Source organism: Palaemon carinicauda, chromosome 7 (assembly GCF_036898095.1).
Source record: "Palaemon carinicauda isolate YSFRI2023 chromosome 7, ASM3689809v2, whole genome shotgun sequence".
Taxonomy (NCBI): domain Eukaryota; kingdom Metazoa; phylum Arthropoda; class Malacostraca; order Decapoda; family Palaemonidae; genus Palaemon; species Palaemon carinicauda.
In genome coordinates, this window is record NC_090731.1 from 168,822,427 (window position 1) to 168,838,420 (window position 15,994).

Below are 15,994 nucleotides of genomic sequence, written 5' to 3' on the forward strand. Positions count from 1 at the left end.
AGAGACGGAGGGAGAAAGAGGATAAACGTTTCATTCAAGCCTGCCAGGCGTACGAGTAACGTCGTTATCGTTTTTGCTCTTCTCCCTAGTCTCTTTAGGGGAAGAAACTAAACGTTTCTAGAGTGATCTAGTGTTAAGTCTCTTTCCAGCCACTGAATTATCTTTCTTTAGATTTTTCTGTTACATTGTAATTCTGTTTTCGCAATTACTAACTTTTGAGAAAGGATAGAATTGCGTGTTTCAGGTACAAACCACTTAAAGTTTCGAGTTCAGTGAAATAAGTGCAAACAGAAATCAAAGTGATAAGTGATTAGCGCAAAGTATGTCAGTGTTGTGCGTGAGGGTACTTTTGTGCGCGCCAGTCGTCCTCCCAGTCCGGGACCTCTTGCAAGCTCCCAAGCCCAGGGGAGAAGCAATGTCGAAGGGCATAAGGGTTCAGCAGGCCTTGATCGGCGCACAGAAGTATCCTCGGTGGTTGTGGGCGTGTCTTACCGAGACCGTCACTCCCACCCGCAGACGATTGAGCCCTTATTTTGCTCGTCTGCAGAAGAGATTTAGGGGAGAAAATAAAGGCTGAGTAACGCAGGTCTCAGGTCTCAAGACCTCTTAAACGTAAAGTCCAGACCTATGCCAGACGTACGAAGTTAAAGTTCAACAGTCATTGGGTTAGCTCTGACTCTCTTCAGTCATCAGTTGAATACACTCCGCCTAAGAGGAGTAAGGTTCTGCCGCAACAGATCTCTGCTGTTAAGGCTTTACCTCAGCAGACCTTAGTGTCTGCCGACCCCAAGTTGACTCTACTGCAGTCCATGCAGTCACAACTTTCGGTCTTCCGCCTACACTCCCTCCGTCTACGCTCGCTCCGCCTGATCGCAGTTCCACCTGCCAGGCGTACGATGTTGTGGACTCTACTACAGTCCATGCAAGCACAGCTTTCGGACTTGATGCGTGAGTGTCGGGCTGAGAGTGTTGCTCCTCCGCCTCCGCCTACACTCCCTCCGCCTACACTCGCTCCGCCTGATCGCAGTACCACCTGCCAGGCGTACGATGTTGTGGACTCTACTACAGTCCATGCAAGCACAGCTTTCGGACTTGATGCATGAGTGTCGGGCTGAGAGTGTTGCTCCTCCGCCTCCGCCTACACTCCCTCCGCCTACGCTCGCTCCGCCTGATCGCAGTACCACCTGCCAGGCGTACGATGTTGAGCCACGTGCTGAGTTTGCTGTTCCCAGTGGTGTTCAGCCTCCGCCTTCCTTAAGGCATCCTTTACAATGGGATCAGGAGGATTATACCTCTCTTCCTCCGCCTCCACTTGCTGCTCCACCAGTGATGCAACACTCGGTTGAGGTACAACAACCTCTCCCGTCCATGAGCCAGTCTCCTCAGCTCTCGCTGCAGCGAGCTCAACCCTCCACAAGGCAAGCACCACAACACCTTAGCCTTGCGCCTCAGGAGCCTCAGCTTGCGAGACATTTACCTTGTTCTGCGCAGCCTCTTCCTCATCGCGCTCCGCTCACACCACAGGAACTGGAACTTGCTACTCCGCTTCCGCCAACCGCTCAGCAAGCGCAACCCTTGGGTTCAACCACTCATGCTAGGAGTCAGCCTCCTCCACCCATGCGCCTTCCTTCTGCTTGTCTTTTATTCAGCCTTTGCAGACTGAGCCTCAGGTGTTCCCTCAACAGAGTCTTGAAGAGGAAACCACAACTATTGTTGTTCCAGCTCGTTCTGACTCTGCTGTTCAGCATACCTTACCTCCATTTTCAAACCATGGCAAAAATATGAATCATGAGTTATGAATGTAAGGTAAATATTATGTTGATTTTAAAACCCCATTCAAGCATGCATAAAGCACTCTAGCACTGGTCATGGAATTTCTGAGAAATGTTAAACGCCATGCACACGCTCTGCTTTCCTTACAGCAGGCTCTGCTTACAGCAGGCTCTGCTTACAGCAGGCTCTGCTTACTACATGCTCTGCATACAGCATGCTCTGCATACAGCATGCTCTGCATACAACATGCTCTGCATACAGCATGCTCTGCATTCAGCATGCTCTGCATACAACATGCTCTGCATACAGCATGCTCTGCATTCAGCATGCTCTGCATTCAGCATGCTCTGCATACAGCATACTCTGCATACATCATGCTCTGCATACCTTACCGCATGCTTCTCAGTCACACATCTTGGGTTGTTGCCAACTCACTAGACTGTCAAGCAGTTTCATAACGTTGCCTTCTAGTCTGCTGCTTTTGCACCAGTGAACCCTCACTCAGAGAACTTAGCTTTTCTAGGATAAGGTCCCTGTAGATGAGAAAGTTCTTTTCTCCCTCCTTCTGATATTCCCTTGAGGACTCTGTCATTTGGAGGGAGCCTTTAGCTGCATAACCTCTTATGGACTTTTATTTAAGCATAACATGCTTCCAGGGAAGGTAATGGTTCCACTTCAGTCGCTAATCCCGTCTGTTACCACACCTGCTCCCATAGACCTTGAGCTGTGTTGCATGACATGCAGTCCAAGCTTAGTCCTTGTTAGAGGATTTTTTGTTTACGGAGTCAATGTGTCATGGGTAAGACGTTCAACAACCAACAGAAGTGACTTGTTGTGACGCAGTGCGGCAACCTCAGCAACCCGTTAAGGAGTTGTCTGTACGACCCAGACAGTCTAGACAGATTCGGGTTGTCACTGTACTTCCTCGCTTGCCCATGATTGACAGTTCACAGACTGTGCAGCAGTATCATGATCTTGTGTCCGGCTCCGTCAGACGACTGGCTTTTAAGAGCTCCCACAAGTCGTCGCTGTCTGGAGATTTTCAAATGGACTATGGATCTGACCAAGGAACTGGGCCTCCTGGTCAATTTTGAGGAGTCTCAGCTCGTTCCATCCCAGACCATTGTCTCCTTGGGTATGGATCTTCAGAGTCGAGCTTTTCGGACTTTTCCGTCGGCCCCAAGGATCTTCCAAGCCCTAGAATGCATCCAGAGCATGCTGAGAAGGAACCGATGCTCAGTCAGGTAGTGGATGAGTCTAACAGGGACACTTTCATCGCTGGCCCTGTTCATCGTGTTAGGGAGACTCCACCTCCCCCCCCTTCAGTATCATCTAGCTGCTCACTGGATAAAGGACATGACGCTAGAGACGGTCTCAGTTCCTGTTTCCGAAGAGAGTAGGTCTTCTCTCGCGTGGTGTAAGAACAGCCTTCTTCTCAAGGAAGGCTACCTTTGGCTGTTCAGAAACACGACCGCCGTCTCCTCTCGGACGCATCAGACACGGGCTGGGGTGCGACTTTGGACGGACAAGAATGCTCGGGAACATGGAATCAGGAGCAAAGGACACTTCACATCATTTGCAAGAAGTTGTTGGCGGTTATTCTGGCCTTGATAAACTTCAAGTCCCTCCAGCTTAACAAAGTGGTGGAGGTGGACTCTGACAACACCACAGCCCTGGCTTACATCTTCAAGCAGGGAGGGACTCTTTCGTGGAAGTTGTTCTAGATCGCAAGGGACCTACTCATCTGGTCTTTAGATCGAAAGCTATCTGGTAACGAGGTTCATTCAGGGCGGTATGAATGTCATGGCAGATCACCTCAGACGGAAGGGTCAGGTCATCCCCACAGAGTGGACCCTTCTCAAGAATGTTTGCAACAGACTTTGGGCCCTGTGGGGTCAGCCAACCATAGATCTGTTCTCTACCTCGATAACCTAGAGACTCCTGTTGTATTGTTCTCCGATTCCAGACCCAGCAGCAGTTCACGTGGATGCTTTTCTGCTGGATTGGTTCCATCTCGACCTGTATGCATTCCCGCCGTTCAAGATTGTCAACAGAGTACTTCAGAAGTTCTCCTCTCACTAAGGGACACGGCTGACGTTGGTTGGCTCCGCTCTGGTCCGCGAGAGAATGGTTCTTAGAGGTACTGCAATGGCTGGTTGACATTCCCAGGACTCTTCCTCTAGGAGTGAACCTTCTAAGTCTACCTCACGTAAAGAAGGTACACCCAATCCTCCACGCTCTTCGTCTGACTGCCTTCAGACTTTCGAAAGACTCTCAAGAGCTAGGTGCTTTTCGAAGGAGGCAGCCAGAGCGATTGCCAAAGCAAGGAGAACATCCACTCTCAGAATCTTTCAGTCTCAAGGGGAAGTCTTCCGTAGCTGGTACAAGACCAATGCAGTTTCCTCAACCAGTACCACTGTAACCCAGATTGCTGACTTCCTGTTATATCTAAGGAAAGTAAGATCCCTTTCAGCTCCTACGATCAAGGGTTACAGAAGTACTGTATGTTGGCAGCGGTTTTCCGCCACAGAGGCTTGGATCTTTCCACCAACAAAGATCTACAGGACCTCCCTAGGTCTTTTGAGACCTCAAAGGAACGTCGGTTGTCCACTCCAGGCTGGAATCTAGACGTGGTCCTAAGGTTCCTTATGTCATCAAGATTTGAACCTCTCCAATCAGCCTCTTTTTAGGACCTCACATTAAAAACTCTTTTCCTCGTGTGCTTGACAACAGCTAAAAGAGTAAGTGAGATCCACGCCTTCAGCAGGATCATTGTTTTCACATCTGAAACGGCTACATGTTCCTTGCAGCTCGGTTTTTGCTAAACGAGCTTCCTTCACGTCCTTGGCCTAAGTCGTTCGAGATCCCAAGCCTGTCCAACTTGGTGGGGAATGATCTGAAGAGAGTACTTTGCCCAGTTAGAGATCTTAGGTACTATCTAAAAAGGTCTTAACCTTTACAAGGACAATCAGAAGCCTTATAGTGTGCTATCAAGAAACCTTCTTTTCCAAGTTCTAAGAACTCAGTTTCTTACTATTCAGGCTTCTGATTAGAGAAACACATTCTCATCTGAAGGAAGAAGACCTTGCTTTGCTGAAGGTAAGGACACATGAAGTGGGAGCTGTGGCTACTTCAGTGGCCTTCAAACAGAACCATTCTCTGCAGAGTGTTATGGATGCAACCTATTGGAGAAGCAAGTCAGTGTTCGCATCATTCTATCTCAAAGATGTCCAGTCTCTTTACGAGTACTGCTACACCCTGGGACCATTCGTAGCAACGAATGCAGTAGTAGGCGAGGGCTCAGCCACTACATTCCCATAATCCCATAACCTTTTAACCTTTCTCTTGAATACTTTTTATGGGTTGTACGGTCGGCTAAGAAGCCTTCCACATCCTTGTTGATTTGGCGGGTGGTCAATTCTTTCTTGAGAAGCGCCGAGGTTAAAGGTTGTGATGAGGTCCTTTAGTATGGGTTGCAGCCCTGTATACTTTAGCACCTTTGAGTTGATTCAGCCTCCCAAGAGGAACGCTGCGCTCAGTAAGGAAGACGATCTTATTAAAGGCAGAGTAACGGTTCAAGTCGACTTCCTTACCAGGTACTTATTATTTCATTGTTATTGTGGATAACTGATTATATGAAATACGGGATACTTAGCTATCCTTTAGTCTTGTACACTGGTTTTTCACCCACCCCCCTGGGTGTGAATCAGCTACATGATTATCGGGTAAGTTTAATATTGAAAAATGTTATTTTCATTAGTAAAATAAATTTTTGAATATACTTACCCGATAATCATGATTTAATCGACCCTCCCTTCCTCCCCATAGAGAACCAGTGGACCGAGGAATAATTGAGGAGGTGTCAACAAGAAGTACTTGAGTACCTGGCCACAGGTGGCGCTGGTAAATACACCCCCTTCTAGTATTGTGATAGCTGGCGTATCCCTCCATAGAATTCTGTCGGGCAACGGAGTTGACAGCTACATGATTATCGGGTAAGTATATTCAAAAATTTATTTTACTAATAAAAATAACATACTTCTGTAAAGATGTTTAATGCTAAGAGTAGCATGAAAGCCGTATAGGTGTGAGTGTAAAGGAAATGTGTGTTGTAGGTTTGTATCTACCCTTACTGTAGATCTTCACAGGTACTCTTTTTATGGCAGAGATCACTATTTTCCTCCATCACCCTGCCCTGAATGCCTGACTTTGTGTCTTTCCCAAGGGTAAGAAGTGAATAATTGCCTAGAAGCAACCTCCCATGTCATCTTGAGAGGGAAAATACAACTCCTTTGATGCCAAACACAACTTTGGGACTTTTCCTCCACCTCCCCAGACTTATGCTATTTCATCTGCTATGGATTGTAGTCTGGCCTCTGTTTGCAGAAACTGAGTCAAAGGGAAAGTGATCAGTATGTGTGTGTTGACTGTGGACCTTTTATCCACATGCAGATTAGAGCCCTACTCATGTGTGCGATCCATTTATGCCCTTAAGAGACCCAGTCTCTGGAATACCTCCATAACATGTAGCTATGGCTAATTTTGCTATCGCATAATGTATGCGGTGGACGTCCTCTTATGCTTATCTGTCTCCTCTTCAGTTGTACAAGAAATTGGCTTATTGAGAGTCTTCTAAGATTTTTGGTGATCAATTTATTCTTAAGAAGTGTTTTAATTCTTTCATTCTGCCTAAATTTAAGTATTTTTCTCCTGTTTGGCCTTCAGCTACTGAATCTCATCTTAATATGTAGGGCAGGAACGTACGGTCTATTGCATTTCTTATTCCTTATCTAGATAATAATTTTTGTAACTGTCATTCAGTTCATTCCTAACTTTTTTCATAATTCTGGCCATCCTTTGCATTCATATCTTCCCAAACTCTACCATCCTGTACATAGTACTAGGTATGCAGTTATGCCTTCTCCATTATAAGGCTCAATACTACACAATATTCTTGAAGTTTTATTGCAGCTGTGAAAGGTTGTGGAATGATCTTCCTAATCAGGTACAGTAGTTGACTTTGTGGAACTTCAAATATTCAAACTTGCAGCAAATATTTTTATGATAAACAGGCTGACATAATTCTCTTTCTGTAGTTTATATATGAATAATCTATTTTAATGTTACTGTTAGCACAGTTTTTTATTTTGATTGTTCATTAATTCTCTTGTAGTTTGTTTCCTTTCCTCATAGGGCTATTTTTCCCTGTTGGAGCCCTTGGGCTTATAGCCTCCTTTTCCAACTAGGGTTGTAACTTAGCTAGTAATAATGATAATTGGTCAGCTCCCAGTGCTATTTCACCAGGACATTCAATGGCAATCTTGTGTCTTTCTATTCCTGTTCCTGTCAATAAAGCCTTCTTTTGCCAATTTCTGAAGCATTTTGCCTCTGCCAAAGGCTTCCCATTTGCTGTTGAAACCTCTATCCTTGCTCTGGTAAAGGTACCCTCTATTCATGCTGCTTTTTCTACTGTTAATGCTATCACACCTATAATAGTATGTCCCACACAGATCTCTCCCTGAACTGATATGTCCTCTGAGTTAAAAAAAAAAAAAAAGACAAAGAAGAGAAGGATGTGTTGTTGTTCTGCCTATTTTCTTTGTTCCTAACCGCACTACTTTTTCTTCTTCCTTCTATTCATCATTGCTTGTAGGTGATGTAGGGAGAGGTCTGAGATTTTGTTTCATAGTAGAAATTCCTATTGAGCTTTGTGGGCATCACTGCAAAACCAGTGTTCCAAGAGGAGAGCAAGCTTTCCCTTACAACAGAGAGATCATAACATGAGGAAATGATTTATAATTAGTTCATCCATAGCATATAATTTGTCTTCTAAGTACACCTTCATATGATTGAAGCATAAGTAGAATAGGTAGTTCGTATATATGGAGAATTTTTTTTCTGTAGTAAACACTCGTTGCATTTTATGCTGCATTTTTTCCTCTGAGAAAGATTACAGATGTCAGTATTATATAAATATACAAAGCTGTATTGATAAATGTATGAAGTACAGTAGTTTAATGATATAACCGTATTAAACTTGCATTTCCTAATAGGTACTACTGTACTTTCACTTATGTAACTTATTCTTCTAGAAATTCTTGGCTATCAAATTATTTTCAGTATTATTTGTTTATTTCAGAGGAACATTTTACCAAATCATAAATAAGAAGCTATACAGGCAGAGTGACTGTATGTTTCCTAGTCGATGTAGTGGTATTGAACATTTCATTTTGAAAGTAAGTATTTTAATGTTTTTGGCTTCCCTTACTAATGATAAAAATTAATTTTTCTTAACCCTTTTACCCCCAGGCTATTTGGAAATTTCCAACCCTTAACACCCAGGGGGTTATTTTTTTCCCAGCATATTTTGCAGTATATTTTTTTTAATTTCCTCTAACAGCCTTAATTTTTGTCATAGAGAGGTCAGGTTGGTCTCATTCTCTTGGAAAATGCCTGAATTTTTTCAAAAAATTATCAAAAATATGAAAAAAATAGAATTTATAGCATTTTTTTGCAAGGACGTACCGGTACGTCCATGGGGGTAAAGGGATAGCTTTTGTGAAACGTACCAGTACGTCCTTTGGGGGTAAAAGGGTTAATATTTAAATGTTTATCACAGAACCCATTGCTGTATGTGATTTGATATTTTATTGACTGTTAAGTGCAAAAATTTTACGCTTAATGTTCAATAGCTGTAACAGTCATGTGTCTTACCTACCCTTCCTTCAAGTTTTGCCCCTCCCCTCCCTGGGAATTCTGGTTTCAAAGAAGCGGAAGTATCCTTGTAGCTCTCTTACACCAATGGAAAGGAATGTTGAATAGAGTTAAACATCTAATGTTACCACTTATATCTTTAAACTCCAGTCTTTTGTAAAAAGTAAAAGAAAAAAAAAATCATTACCCAATTTCAGTTACCAGATTATCAGAAATTTTACACATTCAAGCTTGATTATTTTTCAAAATGAACTGACAAACTTTACTTGAAAGGACTATTGATTCTTGTGATAAACTAAGAACAGTTAGATTTCATCATTGTTTCTTTTAATTATATATTGTAGCATATGTTATCATGCATTTTATATTATTAAGTACCGGTATATAAAAATACTGTATACTTAGAGCATTTAAAACATAATTTTTTTCATTGATGACCATAATGTCTGTACACAGTATAACACAGTAAGTGTTGGCATGAAGGGTATTGTGAATATTTGCTTTCATTAATCTGTTATTATTATTATTATAATTATTATATTGGGGACTCTCATGTAACAACTGTAGAACTATATACAATACATTTATTTTTTATATTGAGCTGTTTTGTGCTGTTCTATAGAATTCATATACTTTACAAACTGTATAGTATACTTACCTGGAATAGGTTTTTAGACAAGAGAGGGAGGGGGTGATATCAATATTGCTAGTATAAAATTGTAATGCAGAGTACTGTATTATTAATGTTCAGTGCATTGCTGTAGTGTACAGTATTATACATTTAAAGTATGACATTTCTTAAGAGTGTACTTATATAAGTACTTTAGAATAGGGGAAAAAATCTGTGGGAAGAACTTCAAAGCATTTTTAAAATGCTGTTAGAACGTTTAAAACTTTACCTCATCGTGGAAATTACATTTGTTTTTAGCTTTAACCCTTTTACCCCTGGGGTATTTGGAAATTTCCAACTCTTAACCCCCAGGGGGTTATTTTTTTCCAAACACATTTTGCAGTATATTTTTTTAAAATTGCTCTAATAGCCTTAATTTTGGTCATAGAGAGGCCAGGTTGGTCTCATTCTCTTGGAAAATATCTGAATTTTCTCAAAAAATTATCAAAAATATGAAAAAAAAAAAATTATAGCATTTTTTTGCAAGGACGTACCGGTACGTCCATGGGGGTAAAGGGATGGCTTTTGTGAAACGTACTAGTATGTCCTTTGGGGGTAAAAGGGTTAATTGCTTTACTGTATAATACTGGTAGTTAAAGTAATTGTCTTTCTGTTAATGTTTCAGATAATTGACTCATTACCAGATATGGAAATGGTAATCAACACTAGAGACTGGCCTCAAGTTCATTCTCATTTTGGTGAGAAAAAACCCATTTTCTCCTTTAGTAAGGTAAATTGTCTCTTAAGTATTTCATAAATTATCCCTATTTGAGTGAAATTTAAAGGCATTTAGAAAGCTTTACATAGATGTTTTGTGTCCATCCAACTAACAAATCTTTTATTTGACTTACTTCCTAGTACGTACTGTGTACCAAGTAGTTAATTGGTTCCAAGAGACCTGACGTAGTTGATAATTGTGGTAGGTCAGGATTTTGCCTTATAAAGTGTCATGTTCTCTATACACATGCTGAAAAAAAAAATGTACCAGTAACCTGGTATCATTTTATAAAAACTAGATACAGTACCTACATTAATAGGCTCCCATATGAAGTATAGCACGTTATTATTTTAGGATGTAGGAGCCGACGTACAGTAAGGTCGGGAAAAACAATAAAAGAGCAACAAATTCGGAACTGACATATGTTGAGTTAGCATCAAATGGGGTATTACTGTATTTGGCAACTATGTTCATCTAAGAAACAGTCAAGATGAAATGACATCGAGCAAAATTTTTATGATGATATCATCCATACATACATACATACATATACCAAGGCACTTCTCCCGATTTTGGGGGGTAGCCAACATCAACAAATGAAACAAAAACAAAAAAGGGGACCTCTACTCTCTATGTTCCTCCCAGCCTAACAAGGGACTCAACCGAGTTCAGCTGGTACTGCTAGAGTGCCACAGCCCACCCTCCCCCGTTATCCACCACAGATGAAGCTTCATAATGCTGAATCCCCTACTGCTGCTACCTCCACGGTCATCTAAGGCATCGGAGGAAGCAGCAGGGCCTACTGGAACTGCGTCACAATCGCTCGCCATTCATTCCTATTTCTAGCACGCTCTCTTGCCTCTCTCACATCTATCCTCCTATCACCCAGAGCTTCCTTCACTCCATCCATCCACCCAAACCTTGGCCTTCCTCTTGTACTTCTCCCATCAACTCTTGCATTCATCACCTTCTTTAACAGACAGCCATTTTCCATTCTCTCAACATGGCCAAACCACCTCAACACATTCATATCCACTCTGGCTGCTAACTCATTTCTTACACCCGTTCTCACTCCTACCACTTCGTTCCTAACCCTATCTATTCGAGATACACCAGCCATACTCCTTAGACACTTCATCTCAAACACATTCAATTTCTGTCTCTCCATCACTTTTATTCCCCACAACTCAGATCCATACATCACAGTTGGTACAATCACTTTCTCATATAGAACTCTTTTTACATTCATGCCCAACCCTCTATTTTTTACTACTCCCTTAACTGCCCCCAACACTGCAACCTTCATTCACTCTCTGACGTACATCTGCTTCCACTCCACCATTTGCTGCAACAACAGACCCCAAGTACTTAAACTGATCCACCTCCTCAAGTAACTCTCCATTCAACATGACATTCAACCTTGCACCACCTTCCCTTCTCGTACATCTCATAACCTTACTTTTTCAATATTAAACTTACCCGATAATCATGTAGCTGTCAACTCCGTTGCCCGACAGAATTCTATGGAGGGATACGCCAGCTATCACAATACTAGAAGGGGGTGTATTTACCAGCGCCACCTGTGGCCAGGTACTCAAGTACTTCTTGTTGACACCTCCTCAATTATTCCTCTGTCGTGCTTCCGGCAAGACGTTCTGGGATACGCTTATGTTCTTGGAGTATTTTCACGACTTTGGTGAAGTATTTCTCTTTGATTTCGGCTGTCGCTTTACTGGAAACTTCTATATTAGCTTAGTTAGCTTTTGGAATTAATTTGATAAATTATGGTGGCGTAGAGAGTATGAACTCTCGTTCACCTTTCAATGGCCGACCCTTCCCTTAGACGGAAGTGTTGGTGTCTAAGAGAGTATAGACTCTCTTTCTTAATTATGCTTAACAAAAGTTATAGATTAACTTCCTTTTATTATAAACTTATTAAAATTAATTTTTATATTTGTTTATATTCGACCTTCCTAATAGTAGGCGGTCTTTTCTTGGTACCGAAGTTAATTAACATTGAGCCCGTCATTTCGGTTTTACCTGTTAACATATTATGCTATTTCCGCCACAGAGTTTGAAAGAATTTCTTTGATAGTCTCGTACTGTTTTCAAAGTTGAACTAACGTTTTGTTTTGTCTCTGCAGTTGTTGACGTTCAGAACGTTCAACTTGCACTCTATCGTTACGATAGAGAAGAATGTTCACGGTTTCACGTTGCAGTAAGAGTAACCGTGTCTAGCGTTTTGTTCATTCTTTCTTAACTTAATGGTTTTGGTCCTAATAAAGGAACTTTTCAGTTTTTTCCTTTAACAATAATATGTTTTAACGATATATATGATTGGGCTCTTCTTTCAGGTTCTAAGTCAAGAGAGAAGGAGAGAGAGAGAGATAGAGACGGAGGGAGAAAGAGGATAAACGTTTCATTCAAGCCTGCCAGGCGTACGAGTAACGTCGTTATCGTTATTGCTCTTCTCCCTAGTCTCTTTAGGGGAAGAAACTAAACGTTTCTAGAGTGATCTAGTGTTTAGTCTCTTTCCAGCCACTGAATTATCTTTCATTAGATTTTTTCTGTTACATTGTAATTCTGTTTTCGCAATTACTAACTTTTGAAAAAGGATAGAATTGCGTGTTTCAGGTACAAACCACTTAAAGTTTCGAGTTCAGTGAAATAAGTGCAAACAGAAATCAAAGTGATAAGTGATTAGCGCAAAGTATGTCAGTGTTGTGCGTGAGGGTACTTTTGTGCGCGCCAGTCGTCCTCCCAGTCCGGGACCTCTTGCAAGCTCCCAAGCCCAGGGGAGAAGCAATGTCGAAGGGCAGAAGGGTTCAGCAGGCCTTGATCGGCGCACAGAAGTATCCTCGGTGGTTGTGGGCGTGTCTTACCGAGACCGTCACTCCCACCCGCAGACGATTGAGCCCTTATTTTGCTCGTCTGCAGAAGAAATTTAGGGGAGAAAACGCTGGTCTCAGGTCTCAAGACCTTTTAAACGTAAAGTCCAGACCTATGCCAGACGTACGAAGTTAGAGTTCACAGTCATTGGGTTAGCTCTGACTCTCCTCAGTCATCAGTTGAATGCACTCCGCCTAAGAGGAGTAAGGTTCTGCCGCAACAGAGCTCGACTGTTAAGGCTTTACCTCAGCCTACTGTAGTTTCTGCCGACCCCAAGTGGACTCTACTACAGTCCATGCAAGCACTGCTTTCGGACTTGATGCGTGAGTGTCGGGCTGAGAGTGTTGCGCATCCGCCTCCGCCTACACTCCCTCCGCCTATGCTCGCTCCGCCTGATCGCAGTACCACCTGCCAGGCGTACGATGTTGTGGACTCTACCACAGTCCATGCAAGCACAGCTTTCGGACTTGATGCGTGAGTGTCGGGCTGAGAGTGTTGCTCCTCCGCCTCCGCCTACACTCCCTCCGCCTACACTCGCTCCGCCTGATCGCAGTACCACCTGCCAGGCGTACGATGTGGTGGACTCTACTACAGTCCATGCAAGCACAGCTTTCGGACTTGATGCGTGAGTGTCGGGCTGAGAGTGTTGCTCCTCCGCCTACGCCTACACTCCCTCCGCCTACACTCGCTCCGCCTGATCGCAGTACCACCTGCCAGGCGTACGATGTTGTGGACTCTACTACAGTCCATGCAAGCACAGCTTTCGGACTTGATGCGTGAGTGTCGGGCTGAGAGTGTTGCTCCTCCGCCTCCGCCTACACTCTCTCCGACTAAGCTCGCTCCGCCTGATCGCAGTATCACCTGCCAGGCGTACGATGTTGAGCCACGTGCTGAGTTTGCTGTTCCCAGTGGTGTTCAGCCTCCGCCTTCCTTAAGGCAACCTTTACAATGGGATCAGGAGGATTATACCTCTCTTCCTCCGCCTCCACTTGCTGTTCCACCAGTGATGCAACACTCGGTTGAGGTACAACAACCTCTCCCGTCCATGGGTCAGTCTCCTCAGCTCTCGCTGCAGCGAGCTCAACCCTCCACAAGGCAAGCACCACAACACCTTAGCCTTGCGCCTCAGGAGCCTCAGCTTGCGAGACATTTACCTTGTTCTGCGCAGCCTCTTCCTCAGCGCGCTCCGCTCACACCACAGGAACTGGAACTTGCTACTCCGCTTCCGCCAACCGCTCAGCAAGCGCAACCCTTGGGTTCAACCACTCATGCTAGGAGTCAGCCTCCTCCACCCATGCGCCTTCCTTCTGCTTGTCTTTTATTCAGCCTTTGCAGACTGAGCCTCAGGTGTTCCCTCAACAGTCTTGAAGAGGAAACCACAACTATTGTTGTTCCAGCTCGTTATGACTCTGCTGTTCAGCATACCTTACCTCCATTTTCAAACCATGGCAAAAATATGAATCATGAGTTATGAATGTAAGGTAAACATTATGTTGATTTTTAATCCCCATGCAAACATGCATAAAGCACTCTAGCACTGGTCATGGAATTTCTGAGAAATGTTAAACGCCATGCACACGCTCTGCTTTCCTTACAGCAGGCTCTGCTTACAGCAGGCTCTGCTTACTACATGCTCAGCATACAGCATGCTCTGCATTCAGCATGCTCTGCAGACAACATGCTCTGCATACAGCATGCTCTGCATTCAGCATGCTCTGCATACAACATGCTCTACATACAGCATGCTCTGCATACAGCATACTCTGCATACCTTACCGCATGCTTCTCAGTCACACATCTTGGGTTGTTGCCAACTCACTAGACTGTCAAGCAGTTTCATAACGTTGCCTTCTAGTCTGCTGCTTTTGCACCAGTGAACCCTCACTCAGAGAACTTAGCTTTTCTAGGATAAGGTCCCTGTAGATGAGAAAGTTCTTTTCTCCCTCCTTCTGATATTCCCTTGAGAACTCTGTCATTTGGAGGGAACCTTTAGCTGCATAACCTCTTATGGACTTTTATTTAAGCATAACATGCTTACAGGGAAGGTTATGGTTCCACTTCAGTCGCTAATCCCGTCTGTTACCACACCTTCTCCCATAGACCTTGAGCTGTGTTGCATGACATGCAGTCCAAGCTTAGTCCTTGTTAGAGGATTTTTTGTTTACGGAGTCATGTGTCACGGGGAAGACGTTCAACAACCAACAGAAGTGACTTGTTGTGACGCAGTGCGGCAACCTCAGCAACCCGTTAAGGAGTTGTCTGTACGACCCAGACAGTCTAGACAGATTCGGGTTGTCACTGTACTTCCTCGCTTGCCCATGATTGACAGTTCACAGACTGTGCAGCAGTATCATGATCTTGTGTCCGGCTCCGTCAGACGACTGGCTTTTAAGAGCTCCCACAAGTCGTCGCTGTCTGGAGATTTTCAAAGGGACTATGGATCTGACCAAGGAACTAGGCCTCCTGGTCAATTTTGAGGAGTCTCAGCTCCTTGGGTATGGATCTTCAGAGTCGAGCTTTTCGGACTTTTCCGTCGGCCCCAAGGATCTTCCAAGCCCTAGAATGCATCCAGAGCATGCTGAGAAGGAACCGATGCTCAGTCAGGCAGTGGATGAGTCTAACAGGGACACTTTCATCACTGGCCCTGTTCATCGAGTTAAGGAGACTCCACCTCCGCCCCCTTTAGTATCATCTAGCTGCTATGACGCTAGAGACGGTCTCAGTTCCTGTTTCCGAAGAGATGAGGTCTACTCTAACGTGGTGGAAGAACAGCATTCTTCTCAAGGAAGGTCTACCATTGGCTGTTCAGACCCCCGACCACCGTCTCTTCTCGGACGCATCGGACACGGGCTGGGGTGCGACACTGGACGGACAGTAATGCTCGGGAACATGGAATTAGGAGCAAAGAACACTTCACATCAATTGCAAGGAGTTGTTGGCAGTTCATCTGGCCTTGATAAACTTCAAGTCCCTCCAGCTAAACAAGGTGGTGGAGGTGAACTCCGACAACACCACAGCCTTGGCTTACATCTCCAAGCAGGGAGGGACTCATTCGAGGAAGTTGTTCGAGATCGCAAGGGACCTCCTCATTTGGTCAAAAGATCGAAAGCTCACGCTGGTAACGAGGCTCATTCAGGGCGATATGAATGTCATGGCAGATCGCCTCAGCCGGAAGGGTCAGGTCATCCCCACAGAGTGGACCCTTCACAAGAATGTTTGCAGCAGACTTT

At 43.9% G+C, this 15,994-nt stretch overlaps 1 protein-coding gene across 1 annotated transcript in view; it reads left to right on the forward strand.

Moving 5' to 3' along the window:
• Positions 1–15,994, forward strand: part of LOC137644147 (protein O-glucosyltransferase 1-like) — a 61,850-nt gene that overhangs the window by 12,680 nt on the left and 33,176 nt on the right. Inside the window, exons 3-4 of the mRNA XM_068377128.1 lie at positions 7,913–8,009; positions 9,783–9,887. Coding sequence (XP_068233229.1) covers positions 7,913–8,009; positions 9,783–9,887 — 202 coding nt within the window. The remainder of the gene's footprint in view (positions 1–7,912; positions 8,010–9,782; positions 9,888–15,994) is intronic.